We start from the raw sequence: 16,818 nt of genomic DNA, 5'->3' as shown, positions 1-16,818 counted from the left end.
TCTGACTCCAAGGACAAACATTTGCATTTCATGGGACAAGATTCCCAGCTTTGAGCCATAAACCTGCAGAGCAACCTCACCAAGGGAGCAGGAACCAAACCACCCTGGTGGATCCCTCAGATCCCACTCCCTCCACACCTTTTCCAGCCTCAGGCCCATCCTCCTCCTCACACACTCCACAGGCAGACTGGGGTAAGGCCAGGAGCATCCCTGCTCCAAACCTGCACCCACTCAGTGGAAGGTACGGAAAAAAGCATTTTTTCCTCATTTTTCCACATTTCCCACAACCATGTTTTGCCAAAGATACATTTTGCTAGGTTGGAAAATTTCGATTTTATTTCTACTCAGCCTCGAGTGATCTCTGAGCTCATTTCTTTGCTTGCAGACCTCTCCTTCCTTTTCCCCCCCTCTTTTCCTTTCAGTCTCTTCTACAGCGCTTCCTCCACTTTGGAATCATTTGAAAGTAACAAAGAAAATCAAACAAACTGGGAATTTTCCAGATTTGCAGAAATTTTGAAAAGTTACAGAATGGAGAAGAGAAAAAAGAAAAGGAAAATCTAAAAATTACATTCAGTTACAAAGTAGAGCAAAAGCAGGAAAAAGAGGGGAAATCAAACCAGTTAAATATTTAAAATTATTTTCCAGCTGTACAAAAATCTTTCAAATTGCCCAATTTAAACCTGAAAGCAGCAGCATGGACACATAGAAACAATAAAATGATAAAGTCCACTGGGATTAAATAAGGAAAATTAACTTTTTACATCCAAGTGTTTGAGGAAAGCAGAAAGTCCTCATTCCTGGAATTCTCTTGGCAGTGTCAGAGACCTGGTGCACCTCAGGCCGAGGGGTTGGCTGTCTAACCACGTTCCCTGGCTCTCAGGCCACCAGGCTGAAGAAAAACCCCTGGATTTCTGCCAGGAATGTGGCAGCTGCTCCTGCACTGGGCAGTGTCCCCATGCCAGGGCACGCTCCCAGTGGCACTGGCTCCCCGGAGGCGTCCTTGCCCTGCCGGCCCTCTGGCTCTGCAGGCAGCTCTCCCTGCTCCCTGTGGCTGTCCCACAGCTCCTGGGGCCACAGGGTCTGGGGGTGGCCTTGTGGCCATCCCGCGGTGCCACGCAGGTGTGGTTTGGTGGCCCCAGGGCTGCAGGCAGGTGGTGGGTACAGGTGGTGGGTACAGGCAGGTGTTGGTTACAGGCAAGTGTTGGTTACAGGCAGGTGGTGGTTACAGGTAGGTGTTGGTTACAGGTAGGTGGTGGTTACAGGCAGGTGTTGGTTACAGGTAGGTGGGTACAGGTAGGTGGTGGTTACAGGTGGTGGTTACAGGTGTTGGTTACAGGCAGGTGTTGGTTACAGGCAGGTGGTGGTTACAGGTAGGTGTTGGTTACAGGTAGGTGGGTACAGGCAGGTGTTGGTTACAGGTGTTGGTTACAGGTGTTGGTTACAGGCAGGTGGTGGTTACAGGCAGGTGTTGGTTACAGGCAGGTGGTGGTTACAGGTAGGTGTTGGTTACAGGTAGGTGGGTACAGGCAGGTGGTGGTTACAGGTGGTGGTTACAGGTGGTGGTTACAGGCAGGTGTTGGTTACAGGCAGGTGGTGGTTACAGGTAGGTGTTGGTTACAGGCAGGTGGGTACAGGTAGGTGGGTACAGGCAGGTGGTGGTTACAGGTGGTGGTTACAGGCAGGTGGTGGTTACAGGCAGGTGGGTACAGGTAGGTGGGTACAGGCAGGTGGTGGTTACAGGTGGTGGTTACAGGTGGTGGTTACAGGCAGGTGTTGGTTACAGGTAGGTGTTGGTTACAGATAGGTGGTGGCCTCGTGGCTCTGGCGCTCGCGGGCCTGCGCCACGGCCACGTTGAGGCACTGCAGCCACTCCTCGGCGTTCTTCTCGTCCTTGGCTTTGAACACGTAGCTCCTGCTGTCTGTGAAGATCTCGAAGGCCCGGGGCAAGCTCCGGTCCCGCCGCTTCTTTGCCACCACTTTGACGCTCTGCACTTTGCTCAGCTCGATGGGGCACTCGTCGGGGTCGTCCTTCTGGAACACAGGGGACAGAGCAGAGTTCACCTGGGGCAGGAGTCACCCACCAGCCAACAAACAGCTGAGGGCTCTTGGGAGTGTCCCAGGCCAGCTTGGAGGGGGCTTGGAACAACCTGGGATAGTGGAAGGTGTCCCTGCCATGGCCAGGGGATGGAATGAGATGGGCTTTAAGCCCCCTGAAAGTTGGGGATGCAGCAGTGACAGCTCCTGTGCAGCACGTTGGCTGTGGCTGTCATGTCCCTTGCTCTCCCCTGCCATGCACTTTGCGAGTGGAAGAATTACCACGGGCAAAACTGGGGGGTAAAAGCCTCTGGGAGTGGTGTTGGGGAGCAGGGAAAGGGAGCAGTGCAGCTGGTGGGCTGTGACTCACGGATTTGCCCTTCCGGAACAGCAGCTGGTTGCCAGCCAGGGTGAAGTAGCGCGTTTTCCACCTCTTGATAAACTTCCAGCGGACCTGCTTCTCCTTCAGCTTGCCCTCCATCAGGGGCTGCCCGTCCTGGTTCACAACTGCGGAGGGGAACACACGGCCAGGGTTAGTCCTGCCCTCCCTTTGCCCCAGCCAGAGGCTTGAGCTGTGCTGCAGGAAGGCTGTTCTGCCTTCCTCACTTTCCTCAGCTCTCACGTCACAAAGACAGCTCAGCCCTCAACCATGTCCTGCTGGGGAGGCCAAGCAGATGGAGCTGACAGCTCCCTCTTCCATCTCTTTTCCCTCAGCCATCCCAAACTTCTCCCCACCACTACACCTCCCAGTTGTTCCTCAGCCCTGTGATAACCATTTCTGGCCTTGGGCACTGCCAGGGATCCAGGGGCAGCCTCAGCTGCTCTGGGCACCCTGTGCCAGGGCCTGCCCACCCTCCCAGGGAACAATTCCTTCCCAGTGTCCCATCTAACCCTGCCCTCTGGCAGTTTAAGCCCTGACATCTCCTAGTGGTCTCTTTTTCCTTTCTCTTCTATCTTCACACCGACAGCCAGGTCGCAAAGGACCAGACAGACTGGAGGGCAGTGCAAGGCATAGGCAACCTGAGAACAGATGTTTTTGGATGGGATGTTTGCCCTGGAGCCCATCCCAGCATGTGTCAGAGGGGCAGTCATCCCTGGCTGGCCACTCTCCTGTCCCTCAGCCTCCACGTCCATCCAGCCCTGCTTTTCCTTCAAAGCCGTCTGCAGCTCCTGGGCCCAAAGGCCGGTGAGGATGGAGGTGAGCGGGGTGCCCAAGTGCCACCCAAGGGAGTGCCAAAGGCTTTATGGCTTTTTGGGCACCCACCTCCTGTCTGGAAGAGGGCAAACCAAGGCCAGCACAAGGCATCAGCTGTAGATGAAGGATGTGTCCTTCCCCCGGCGTTGTTTTCCTTGGCAGCGGGGTGGGCGGGGGGTGCAGCGTGGACTTGTGCAATTTCCTCAGGAAAGACCGTAAATATTCCTGTCTCTGCAGATAGGGAGCGTTTGGAAGGAGATGGATGAATGAAAAGGGGGTTGGCAAAGCCTCAGCGCCGGGGGGGAGCTGCAGCTGGGATTTCCACGACAGGAGCGGGGCGTGCTCTGCTCCACGCAGCCACTTCAGCCCTGACCCCACAACTGTTCTGCACATTTTTGTGCCAGCACCGATGTGCTGGATCACAGCACCCAACCTGGCATGGGACAGAGTAAAGCAGAGGGTTGCCTTCTCCCTGTATGAATGTTGTCACTGCAAAAGGGGACAAATTCACCAGGAAGCTGGCTTGGGGCTGCACCCTCTCCCCACACACTCCTTAGTGGGACAGAGCCACGTTTTAGTGTCCCCCTTACTAAAAACTTTGCAATTTTGTTAAATACTGTTCTCTGCCTGGCTCCTGGTCCCAGAGGAACATCCTCAATCCCACTCCAGAGCAGTAGGAACAGGCTTTAACCAAACTAAGAGGGGCAAAGCACAAAAGGCTCAGGGGCCAGATGATACTGAGATAGTTTGTGGTCAGGGGCACAACATGAGAAAGGAAGTGAATGTGCAATTTTGGCCTAAAGTGAATTTTTATGGCCAAAATCTTTCAAACCCAGGATTTGCTAAGAAATGTTGATCTCTCTTTAAGGAGCCAGTGGCTTTAGGCAGTGCTATGAGAGGACTTCTCCTGGGTATCCACTAAGAAGCCTGTGGGGAGTTCTGATGGCAGCTTCCAGAGCGGCTGTAATGAATCCGATGCCAGCATGTCTGAGGGGCTGATTAGGAGAGAGATATTCATGCAAGATAAGAATGGAGCTCTTTTCCAATATTTTTCTAAGTCCTTCTGCTTGTTTTCTTTGCGGTTGACTTCACAGAATCCCAGAATAACTCAGCTGGAAGAGAGCTCGAGGGGTGTCTCCTCCAGGCTCCTGCTCCAAGCAAGGTCACCCACGGGATCAGACTGGGTTGCTCATGGATTTATCCATGTGGGACTTGAAAAATCTCCACATCATCTCTGGACAAGCTGTTCCAGTGCTGGATATCCTCATGGTGGGAAAGCTCTCCCTTGTAGGGAACGGGAACCTCTCCTGCTCCAGTTTGTGTCTCACCCACAGTGCTGACAAGGGCCTGGCTCTGTCTCCTGGGTGATCTCCTTAATCATCAAAAGTTATTTACTGTAATATCGAATCCTGGAATGCTTTGGGTTGGAGGGACCTCAAAGCCCACCCAGTGCCACCCCTGCCATGGGCAGGGACACCTTCCACTGTCCCAGGCTGCTCCAAGCCCCTTCCAGCCTGGCCTTGGGCACTGCCAGGGATCCAGGGGCAGCCACAGCTGCTCTGGGAATTCCAGCCCAGCCCCTCCCCACCCTCACGGGGAGCAATTCCTGTCCAAATATCCCATCTAAATATCTCCTCTTTCAGTTTGAAAAGGTCATGAAATACCCAAAGGTCTTGAAATACCCATTTTTTCTTAAATCATCTCAATATAGACACACTAACTCCAGCTTAACCCTGAGTAGTTCCCGTTGATGTGTCTGCTGGAATTTTCTATTTTCCATCTTGCTTTCTTTGCAGAACTACAACACATCCAGCTCTAAGTAGGTTGGGTACTGAATAAAAAGTTGAAAACCCTCCAAACTCTTCCAAGATGAACTTGAGGCAGATAAAACCCAAAGCTTTAAATCTTGCATTTGATGAAACATAAAATCCTCCACAAGAATTCGTGAATGATCTCAGTGATAATAAACTCCTATGAACGTGAAAGAATGGAATGTGTGGCAGATAAATGCAATTAACCTCGGGGAATATGGATTCACTCTCTTCCATTAATCACCACATTGGGTTTTGCTGAAAACCTGGAAAGAAAACAACGCTGGATGCCACCTTTTATGATCTTCCAGTGAGCGTTAGAGCTGGGCTCCTTCATTTCCCTGGATAATCGGCACTGCTGGAGGGAGATAAATGTATTCCCAAGTTAATGTGCTGTAGGCTTTTCCATGGCGTTGCAGTTTTCCAGAGGAATTCGCAAGCACCCTCAGTTTTCCCAAATCCTGACTCCTTGCCCCTGGCTCCTGTGCAGCTCCCTGGGATCCCTGCCTTGCTCTGTGAGCTTCCAGGGGGGAAAATGTGCTGTGATTCCCCCTGTGCAGCCCCCTGGGATCCCTGCCTTGCTCTGTGAGCTTCCAGAGGGGAAAATGTGCTGTGATTCCCCCTGTGCAGCCCCCTGGGATCCCTGCCTTGCTCTGTGAGCTTCCAGAGGGGAAAATGTGCTGTGATTCCCCCTGTGCAGCCCCCTGGGATCCCTGCCTTGCTCTGTGAGCTTCCAGAGGGGGAATGTGCTGTGATTCCCCCTGTGCAGTCCCTGGGATCCCTGCCTTGCTCTGTGAGCTTCCAGAGGGGGAATGTGCTGTGATTCCCCCTGTGCAGCCCCAGGGATCCCTGCCTTGCCTCTGTGAGCTTCCAGAAGAGGAATGTGCTGCAATTCCCCCTGTGCAGCCCCCTGGGATCCCTGTCTTGCCTCTGTGAGCTTCCAGAAGAGGAATGTGCTGTGATTCCCCCTGTGCAGCCCCCTGGGATCCCTGCCTTGCCTCTGTGAGCTTCCAGAAGAGGAATGTGCTGTGATTCCCCCTGTGCAGCCCCCTGGGATCCCTGCCTTGCTCTGTGAGCTTCCAGAAGAGGAATGTGCTGTGATTCCCCCTGTGCAGCCCCTGGGATCCCTGCCTTGCTCTGTGAGCTTCCAGGGGGGGAATGTGCTGTGATTCCCTCGCCGGCTCTCCGGTGGTTTTGAGGAATGTTTTGTGCCAGAGCTGGTGAAGCCCAGCTCTCAGTGCAGGGGGTTGTGTCGGAATGGGGCTCCCAACAGCCAGCTTGTCCCAACAGGAGGAATCCTTGCATTGTCCAGCATTCCAGATGCCTCGTGGCTGTGCTGGAATGGCCACGACTGGAACACACGATGGAGTGAGCTGGTGCTGCTCCCTCTGAGAGCAGGGCACCTACGTGTGTGTGGGCAGCTGAGCAGGATTTGTGGGAATGCTCCTCCTCAGTGGCAGGAAAAGCCAATTCAGGGTGATTTAACAGCACTGCTGGAAAAGTGTGGTTGTACAAGACATGCTCTGGAACCAGAAGAATGCCTGAGAAAGAGCCAAACTTTCTCTAATTGTCACCGTGGGTGCATCAACCACTTTGCTTCAGCCTAACTGGTTCTTTCCACACAGGATCAGCTTCCAGCTCCAAAAACCCTCCCAGCTACAGCCAAACAGGAATCATTCATCACAGAATCATGGAATGGTCTGTGCTGAGAGGGACCTTAAATATCTCATTCCACCCCTGCCATGGCAGGGACACCTCCCACTGTCCCAGGCTGCTCCAAGCCCCAATGTCCAGCCTGGCCTTGGGCACTGCCAGGGATCCAGGGGCAGCCACAGCCGCTCTGGGAATTCCATCCCAAGGCCAGGTCAGGGCTTTAAGGCAGTGTTTGCCCGAGTCTGGAGGATAAATGGCAAATTGCAACACGGCATCCAAAAAATGCAACAAAACCCCACATGAGCCACCCAGCAGACAATAATAGAAAAAGAATTTGCCTCTGAATTCCTTCTTCAACAGGAATTTGGTTGCTAAACAGCATTGCTGAGAGGAAGAAATTGCTTTCTTGTCTCTCAAAAGTATTTCAGATTTCAAAGGGTCTTTCCCACTCCGGAATGAAAATAAAAGATGTTTCACAGCCTTTAAATTCCCTGCCAATCCAAGGAGACCCCCAAATCCTTTCTTGTGTCAGATCTTACAAACCCAGAGAGACCCTGCAGGGTCTCCCACTCTGCCACGAGCCTTCCCAGCTGCCACAGCTCTGCATCACCAATACAAAGGTGGAGTTGTCATTCTCTGCAAATTTTTATTCCACTGAGCTCCCTCTTCCACGTTCCTTTCCTCAGCTTCCACGTGATCCATTCGAGGACTTTATTTGCTTGGTTTTCTAAAGGCCTTTGGAGCTCAGAAGCAAATCATGATACTCAAAATGAGCCTTACAAGAATCCTTTTAAACTGAGACAAAGAGAGCAATTGCTCATGAACAGGACAGTCACAGCCAGGAGAGCAATAGGGAGGCAAGGCTGGACTGGTTCAATGTCTTTGGAAATTCACACCAAAGTGATTTCATTAAGCTTTGACATTTTAAGCAAGAGACTCGTGTTCCTCATAGCTCGACAGCACTGATGTGATGGAGAAACCACGCTGAGACCACTGTGGAGGTGAAGCTCTAACTCAGAGCAAGATTCCTTTTCTGGCCCTGGAGTCCCATGGCAGCTGGGGAGGGAGGAGATGCTCAAACCCTCACGGAATGAGCACGGGCAGCCTGGCCTGCAGCAGCAGCTGGGCCACTCCTGCAAGACTTCGGGGTAGATGCAGTCCAGAGAGACGCTAACTGTTAAAATAAACAGCTGAAACAGCCAATTATTCAAAAACCTGGCCAAAATAGTCAAAATTCTTGGCCAGGATTGGTCAGACTTTTACAGAGTGGCAGAAAGCATCTAAGAACAAGACATTCCCCTGCCTGCCAGGGCACTGATCTGAAACACATGGGTGCCAGAAAGCTTCAAAAGGAGGGCACCAGGATATTTCACCTGGGAAAAAGGTTATTTTTTCCTATTTTCCACTCACCCTGTTTTCCAATACAGCTGAAGCATTATGCCTTAAAAACACTTAATCACCATGTCCCTAAGGAGATGGGCACTGCGGATTAAATTATATTAAAGCAAATAATTCTGAGAGTGAAGATGGCAGCAACCAGCTGTTGTTTCTATGCCAACATCCCCTGACTTGTGGCACCTGGGCGGGCTCCAGAGGACCTGGGATGTGGTCCAGGAGATGCAACTCCTTTATCTGGACACTACAGGGTGGGTGCAGAGCCCTCCCACTCGCCAGGGGTCAGGGATGGTGCAGATTTGCGGTTGTGTCCCTCTAAGCACACACCAAGTCAGGTTTGGGCCTGACTCTCACTGAAGATGAGTTTAATGGAGAATTCCAATTAAAATAGACACTGGAAAGTTTGGTTTCTCCTTTCCCCACCATAACCAGACACCCAGCATGACCTGTGAGCTTCACCCCATCCATTCCAGCCCACCTGTGACAGAGGCAGGAGCCCTGTACCTGTTGCCTTCTCGGGGTTGTTGCACATGAAGCACTGCCAGGCTCCTGCCTCCTCGCTGTACCCGAATAAGTCAAAGAACCTCACCTCCTCCAGGTGCATCTGAACGTTCTCCAGGTCCTGGGACAGGAGGAGAGAAACCAAACTCGTGAGGTGAAGCACTGCTCAGCCACCTGCTCAGAGCCCCAAATCCAGAGGGATACAGAGGCTCCTTCCCACATCTCCTGCAGAGGGACAACTGCCAGGGCAATGTTCTGGGCAGGATGGGTCTGTCTCTCCACCAGCAGCAGCAGCTGAGTCATAAATAATGGATTAGGGAGGCAGGGGATGGTCTGGGATTTGTTTCTCCTCTCCCACGCCGCTGTCAGCAACCAGGCCTGTTTTCCAGCAGCTGAACCACCTTGGAGCAGGAGTGTGATGAGGAGAGACCGAGGGAGCTGGGAAGGGGCTCAGTCTGGAGCAAAGGAGGCTCAGGGGGGCCCTTGTGGCTCTGCACAAGTCCCTGACAGGAGGGGGCAGCCGGGGGAGGGTCGGGCTCTTCTTCCAAGCAATAAATGATAGGACAAGGGGAAATGGCTCCAAGTTCTGCCAAGGGAGGTTCAGGTTGGATATCGGGAAAATTTATTCATAGCAAGGCCTGCCCAGGGCAGTGGTGGAGTCACAGGAGGGATGTGTGGATGTGGCACTTGGGGACATGGTCAATGGTGGCCTTGGCAGTGCTGGGGAATGGTCGGACTCGATGGTCTGGGAGGGCTTCTCCAACCAAATGACTCCACGGTTCCATTACCCCAGCCCTCCCCCAGGGATGTTTCAGTGCCCCAGAAGGGTCTCTGCTGACACCCTGCTGCCCCACGGGATCCCCACCAGAGCAGAGTGATGAGCCAGGGCAGTGGCACTGTGTACCCACAGACAAACACCTGGCTTGCTCAAAGGAACACCCCTGAGTTTGGGAAAGGCAGAGGATTCTCACTGTGAGGTAATTCACACCACTGCAAAATTCAGTGTGTTTTAAAGCCCGTGATTTGATGTAACACCAGACTGTGATCCCACACCTAAACAAACCTCGGTGTTCAGCAACAGCAGCCAAGTCCCTCACTTGGGGAGGGACACTGCCAGCCCTCAGAACCCCTCCCGTGTACTGGTGTGGGGTCTCACAGAGCCGAACACCGCCCTGCAGTCCAAGGAAAACACGGATTTACGCAGTCAGGGGGGAGACACCGTCCCCTGCCAGGGCTCTTAGTCCATCACACTGCACAAGGCTGTGGAGGGATGCAGGATTCCAGCCTTTCCAGAGCAGCTGTACTCAAGGAGAGGCAGCACAGCACAGTCAGTGGCTTGTCCTGCCCCCAGCTCCTGCTGTGGCACCCTGGGGGACACAAGATGGGCAAAACAATGGCACTGTAGTCCCTGGCCTGGGCAGGACATTACAGGACACAGGGATGAGGCTGCACACAAAGCCTGGGAGCTTCCCCATCCCGTGAAAAAATCTGCTGATGGTTGCAAGGAGCCAACTCCAGCCTGAAAGAGAGCAAATGCCACTGAAATATCAGTGCAGAAATCTGCCTGTTCCACTCTGCACTCGAGCACGCTTGAAATAACCTGCAAGGGGCCACTTATTTCAGGAAGGGAAGCCTGGGGGAAAGCCTAATTGGAGAGAAGAGATTTATCTCACCCCCTTGCTCCATCACCTTGAAAACCTCGAGTCCATTGTGGCAGCGTGGCCCTTCCTTCTGCCACGTGAACCGAGGCAGCCACGGGGAAAGGGGAGAACAGAGCAGCCCACAGCTCCAAAATGTTCATTCTGCTCTTGCAAGGCTGAGCAACAAAGGAGCTCTGAGGGCATCATGGGGGGCTCATAAAGCAGTCACCATCTCAGCACTGCCACAGGGGAGCCAGCACAGCCCAGCCCAGCCCGGGCACAGACAGGACTTTGATAAGGAGCCGTGAAGAACCCGGCAGAAACCTGGGAGGATGCACATCTGGAAGTGCTTTGCTCCTGGCACGTCTCGAGCCGTGTTGAATAAATGTTTTCTGTGGCATGAAGGGGCTGCCCAGTGAAACACGGCATGCTCTGTGGGAGCCAGGTCCTTGCTGCAGCTCCTGGCTGGCTCAGGGATCACCACAGTGCTGCACGTCTGAGGATACTGCTCAGAATTCAGTCTGGAGTAGAGCACTGATGTCAAACATTAGTCTCCAGGTTTGAAAAATGCTTTAGAATCCGTATTGGAAAAAAGTTTATCACCTTCCACTGTCCCAGGCTGCTCCAAGCCCCAGTGTCCAGCCTGGCCTTGGGCACTGCCAGGGATCCAGGGGCAGCCCCAGCTGCTCTGGGCACCCTGTGCCAGGGCCTGCCCACCCTCCCAGGGAACAATTCCTGCCCAATATCCCATCCAGCCCTGATAAAGCATTTCAGACTCTGCTAGAAAATGCATAAAACTTAGTATCAAATACAGCAGACAATGTTGATGCTGCATTTGCATCAACATGTTTCAAACCATTTAAAATTAAAAGTGGTGTGCTTAATGAAGCAACCACACCCTCAGAGTTTTGCTTCCTGGAATAACATTAACAAATACAATAATTTTGTCCAATAATTCACAATATTTGAAGTCCTGTTAGCAATGGGAAGAACTTCTGAGACGACAAATTCCCATTATGGCAGAAGCTGAGGAAAGCAAGGACCAGGTCATGCAGGAAATGTTCCAGGCAGATTTTTTTGAAATGCAAAAGCTTCATTCCCAGAAAACTGAATGGAAATTGCACTAGAAACAAACTTGGGTTCTTAGTAGTAAACAAAACCAGAACAAACTCTGGTTCTGTATTCATGAACAAAACCAAACCAGAAAGTAAATCCCGCAGCAAACGGCCAGGACTGGACCCTGAGCAGGTCGGGTGTGTTCCAGCTGTCCCAGGGCTGCTGGCAGCCGCAGCTCCCGCAGCTCCCCGGCTCCAATCACTGCTGGATTCCCCAACCCAGCAGAGATCAGGATCTCCCTTCCAGCTCTGCTGTTTTGGGAACTCTGCGATACTGTCATGGAGCGATGAAAGTTCCCAGAACAGGCAGACTCCCGGATCTGAGCACTTCCAGGCTTATGCACCCCCTGCAGACGAATCCTGTTTGAGGGTGCTGGGCTGTCCTGCAGGCTGTGTGTGCCTGGTGCCCCTCATCCCATCTGTCTGTGGAGGAATCCTCTGCCCTAAGCTCCTTATTCCCCCCAAACTCTTCACGCTGCACCAGCTCTGACTTTGGATGAGTGGAGCTTGGCAGTGGCTCAAGTTAAGCCCGTGCTGAGCAGCAAAGCTGCTCTAATGCCCCTGGATGAGCCAGGCCTGGATTTCAACAGCAGCTCAAATCCTCAGCACAGCTCCTCTGTGTGTCAGTAAAACTGGCCCCAAAGCTGCTCTCAGATGTGGGGGTCCCCTGCTCCTGTGAGCCCCAGGAAGGGTTCCCACTTCATCACCACATTATCCTGGGAGTTCAGAAGCTGTTCCTAACAAAACTCTGGTTTTAAATCAGCCATAAACTTGGTAATTTAATCTTATTCCACCAGACATCTTCATGTCCACAATATTCCGAGTAAGAGTGTTTTAAAATCATGTCTGACAACCCTTTTCATCCAACTGAGCTGGATGGAGAGGCTCAGGAATAAATAGATGTTTGTTTCCCGATCCAACAGCGGCCTTTTCCAAGGAAGCTGATTAATAGCCTGGAAACAGCATTCACTGAAATCCTGGGGACAGTAAAGAGCTTTGGGCTGTAATCCCTTCAGCTCATGGGGGTAACTAATGGCACATGTGCAGACAGACAGTTCCATAAAACCCAGGGCTGTGTCTCACTAGGTGAACTTCCAAGGGCTGCCCAACACCCCACAGCAGCAGCTAAGCTGAGTCTAGAGCTTGAGACTGTGAGCAGGAAAAAACCCACATGCAGCATCCCTGGTTTTTCATTGCAAAGGTTTCAAAATGCAGGGCAGAGTCCTTCTCCTATTTTCATTTGTGAGGAAAAGGAGCCCTTACCTTTTGGTGCGGGAACGTGGACTGGATCATGGCAGTCTCAAAGCTGTGCGTCCCCTTGAGCTGTGTCTTCTCCCACAGGGCCTTGAGGACTTGCACTGAGTCGCTTTGTATGGACAAAGGTTCTGCAAACAGGCTCTGAAGGAAATGTTGAAAATTATTTCAGGCATTTTTTCACTTGGCCATTACCAGAGAGCATCTTGTTCTCCCAGGGGGACAGCCATGAGAACAGCCAGGGGTTAGTCCAGCTCTCCGTGAGGAGCTCCGATGGATCAATAGGCTCACAACTGGATACAGCACACAATATCTCATTTCCCTTGGGGATTTTGAAGTTTATTGCACATCCCACGTCTCTGAGGTCTGTGGCTCACTGAGGATTGCCCTCCGATGACCATACACAACCTGGGGTTGTAGTGAAATGTTAATTTATCAGCACGAGAGCAGCACTGGCCCCTGTGAACCAGCCTGGGTGAGGTGCATCCCCCTGGGAAAACCTGGCATTCCCAGCCAGAGGGAGGAGATGCTTCACCCCCCTGTGGGTTTGTGTGAGTTTGTTGGGAGCTCCTTCAGCTCTCGGCCCTTGTGCAGCAAGAGCAGAGTTTGTGACTGTGCTGGACAGAGAATGGGATGAAACACAGGAGGGAAAACTCCCCAGGACACTCTCACCACAGAGTACAGGAGGTTTCAGCACCTGGACACTCGCAGGACAAGATGACTCCTTGTTGGGGTGGGTGCTGTCACCCCCAGAGCTCCCTGAGCCAAAGGACAATGAGCATCCAACCTTCCACCTCCATGAATGATCCTGGTATTTCAACAGCACCAAGTTCTTTGTTGCATCAACTGCTCAGTGGTACAGGAACACTGTGGCTAAGAGAACACTTCTTCCTCCCCTGTATTTCCTACGTGATCTTTCAATTAAAGAATGCATTTGCATGCAGGAGCCAAGCTAAGAGTGCGCAAACAAATCTGATTTTCCATACTACAGCTATTTGATTTCACAATATGGGCAATGTCCTTTGAATGTGGGATTCCTGGATGGACTTTCTGTCTCCTCTTTCTGAGCAAACCCATCAAGCCTAATCCTGCTGTCCTGCACTAATCATTTCCCAGTTTCCATCCAAGGGTTTTGAAATATAGTAGGACTCTCCATTAATATTATTTTAATTACCTGACCAGTGTTCTTGAAAAGTATTTATTTCTAGGAACACACACAGGGCAGAGTGATTCAGGCTCTTACATCCACAGCATCCCTCCCTGTGTTGCATTCTGGATAAATCCTGGGTGTTTCCAAGGCTGCCTTAGGATGGAATAAACTGCAGTGAAAGGCCCATGTGTGTTAAGAAACTGAACATGGTGTTTTAATTCAAACCCACGTGTTTCATCCTGAAGTGTGGTTCTCTCTTAGTTTCAGACTATTTGTAACCTGTTAGGAAATGCCACACATGTCCAAATACTGGGCTGTACTTGGGAACAGTATTAAACATGGGAAAATCACTTTAGGGCTGGCAGAACAGCTCTGAGCAGATTTACAAATCCTGCTCAGTCCAAACTTCTGCAGGAAAAACCCCAGTGGGTTCTGCCCCTCCACCCTCCTCCTGCAGCCTCGGGGTTGGTGCTGTTCCCCTAAAATCCACTGCCAACTCCTGGCTGCTTCCAAGGCACCTGGCACTTGCTGGAAGTTTTGCCTGAATGAGGACAACATGGTTTGGTCCCACTTTTTTATCCCCAGACTTTGTAACCTCCTGAGCCAGTTTGAATTTGGGGCATTTACCAGAAATATAAAAACTTATAAAGCACAAAATAACTTCAGCCCCATCGAGCGACTTCCTGAGGGGCTGCAAGGGTCACAAACCACTGCGAATTAGAGGTGTATTTAATGAGTTTGACCATGAAACATTCTTTTCCAAGAGCCACATGCACAGCCCAGAGGTGGCCCTGGTTTGTGTCCCCCTCACCTGCTGGAACAGGAACATGATGTGGATCCAGAGCAGAGGCTGCTGGCTCACCAGGGTGAAGCTGGATTTGCTGTACAGGCAGTAGCGGCCCTTCAGGGGACAGCTGAAGAACAGCTTTGCCATGCAACTCTGAACAGTGTCTGCAAGGAAACACATGGAATGTTCAAATCAGCTGCAAACCAGAGAGAAAACTCAGTGCCCAGGAGCGGGGTGCCAGAGCCACAGGGGCAACCATTCCCACTCTGGGGGTCTGGGACACTCCTGCAGGTCAGCAGGGCACTGATGTGTCTGCACCCTTAAAGGAGGAGAGAAATTCAGTGTTCAGTGCTTCAGATCTTCCCCAGTAACCCTTTACTGCCAAATGCACGAGGGGCAGCACAGTCCAGCCAGGCTGCTCACTGTCTTTGTGCTTTCTCGTGTGTTTGGGATATCAAACCATCAGATCCATCAAAACTGTGCGTCCCTCATCCTTATTTAAAGGGTTTGTTGGAAAACCCCTGCCCTGTCAGGCCCCAGCCACGAGGGGCTGACACCTGTGGGATCCCTGCTGAGGTGATGGTTTTAACTGGAAATGAAGCCTTGAGATACACAATTCTGCTTTTGCTGAATATTATAGATCATGGAATGGTTTGGGTTGGAAGGGGCCTTAAAGCCCACCCAGTGCCACCCCTGCCATGGGCAGGGACACCTTCCACTGTCCGAGGCTGCTCCAAGCCCCTTCCAGCCTGGCCTTGGGCACTGCCAGGGATCCAGGGGCAGCCACAGCTGCTCTGGGCACCCTGTGCCAGGGCCTGCCCACCCTCCCAGGGAGGAATTCCTCCCCAATATCCCATCCAGCCCTGCCCTCTCTCCAAGTGAAGCCATTTCCTCAGCAAACTCAAACAGCTTTGTCAAAGGATGATAAAATGGTTTCCCCTTGCCAGCTTCTGGAGGGTTTGCTCACAGCCTCACAGCCATCTGGCCTCTCTGTAGCATTTCTGGCAGATTCCAACAGCCCACTTTTAGGTTTCCTGCATTTTCAGTGACAATCTGACCACTGACACTTTGTTCTGGCAGTGCCTCCTTTTGTACTTCAGGTAAACTCCTTCCTCGCATGTCGCACTTCCAGGTGAAATTCTGCATTTATTACATTTCCCTCCCATGTGTTCACGTCTTGATAAGATGAAAAATGTTAAAAACAAGCATTTCTAGCTGGTCTGCTGTTGGACACACAGGCTGCCTCTGCTCTCAGCCTCTCCTCCTCAGGAGATCCAGAAACCGTCTCCACTTAGTCACGTTTTCTCAAAAGCCACAGCTCATTTTTCCAGTTAGGAGATTTTCTTGGAGCATTTTATTCCTTCCCCCTTCTCCCCACGGTGACTCACCAGGACAGCACGAGACTGAGTCACATCCCTGGCCCGTGTGGACCTCCCCACTGCGCTCTCCCACCACGGCCATGGGCAACACGCTCACCCCAGCAGGAAAAAACGGGGCATAAATCCACTGCTCTTGGATCCATGGCATAAAATCCTCTTCTCTTGGATCCATGGCATAAAATCCACACCCTTGGACTACTGGCTATGGGGAAAACTTGAGTTGAATTACCCAATCCTACTGGTTCTTACCCAAACCTGCCAGTGCTCATGTTCAACATAACAGAGGAGTTTGGGAAGCCAAAGGGGTTCACTAGAGCCACCCTAAGTCCTGGGGCACACGAAAGCACACGACAATGTTTCCAAGGAGGCTGTTGACAGATGCTCTTCCACACTGCAGACCCCTCACAGGTGCTAAAAGTCCTTCACTTGATGCACTCAACCAGAAATCGAGGCTTGGCCTTGGGCCATGTGTGTGAAAAGCTGATGTTTCACGATGGGAAATGGCTCTTGGCTAAAAGTGACCCTAAACCCTGGTGAAGAGGAGCAGGCAGTCCATCCTTCCTCTTCCCTGGAACACAGCCAGTATTCTTCCAGTTCCAAACATATGGATTGACAAGAAACCTGGGAGCAGAAGGGGCAGAGCTCCAGCCCCTGGGGAGCAGCTGAGAAAAGGCACCCAGGTAGGATCATGTTTGATGGGCTATGAAGGACATTCCTGAATGCTGCAGGCTGAAAAATGACAAAGGATCTATGGAGAGACAGGAACTCCTGAGGAAGTGCTGAGCAAGGTTTTGTGGGTGCCACTGAGGAGCACACGGAGGCTGAAGGCGCGTGCCAAAATCAACACAGCTCTAGACCAGAGTCCTTGCTGGCTGAGCAGAACGGTCCTGGAAAACTGCAGCAT

General features: G+C 51.9%; 1 protein-coding gene across 6 annotated transcripts in view; it reads right to left on the bottom strand.

Annotated features, from left to right (window-relative positions):
- Nucleotides 1-314: 314 nt before the first annotated feature.
- The window catches only part of VEPH1 (ventricular zone expressed PH domain containing 1), a 62,399-nt gene continuing 45,895 nt past the window's right edge, over nt 315-16,818 (bottom strand). For 4 of the 6 annotated variants that reach the window (XM_032119869.1, XM_032119868.1, XM_032119867.1 and 1 more), the window contains 5 exons: nt 14,560-14,699; nt 12,608-12,742; nt 8,593-8,710; nt 2,405-2,541; nt 315-2,031 (listed from right to left, as the gene is read on the bottom strand). In XM_032119869.1, the coding sequence (XP_031975760.1) occupies nt 1,795-2,031; nt 2,405-2,541; nt 8,593-8,710; nt 12,608-12,742; nt 14,560-14,699 (767 nt within the window). In that variant the 3' untranslated portion in view covers nt 315-1,794. Of the gene's footprint in view, nt 2,032-2,404; nt 2,542-8,592; nt 8,711-12,607; nt 12,743-14,559; nt 14,700-16,818 lie in introns of those variants that run through there. The other 2 variants (XM_032119871.1, XM_032119872.1) reach the window with 2 other exon arrangements.

The sequence above is a fragment of the Corvus moneduloides genome, chromosome 10 (genome assembly GCF_009650955.1).
Source record: "Corvus moneduloides isolate bCorMon1 chromosome 10, bCorMon1.pri, whole genome shotgun sequence".
Lineage (NCBI taxonomy): Eukaryota > Metazoa > Chordata > Aves > Passeriformes > Corvidae > Corvus > Corvus moneduloides.
The sequence above is the reverse complement of the archived record's forward strand: the minus strand, read 5'-3'. Positions and strand labels throughout refer to the sequence as shown.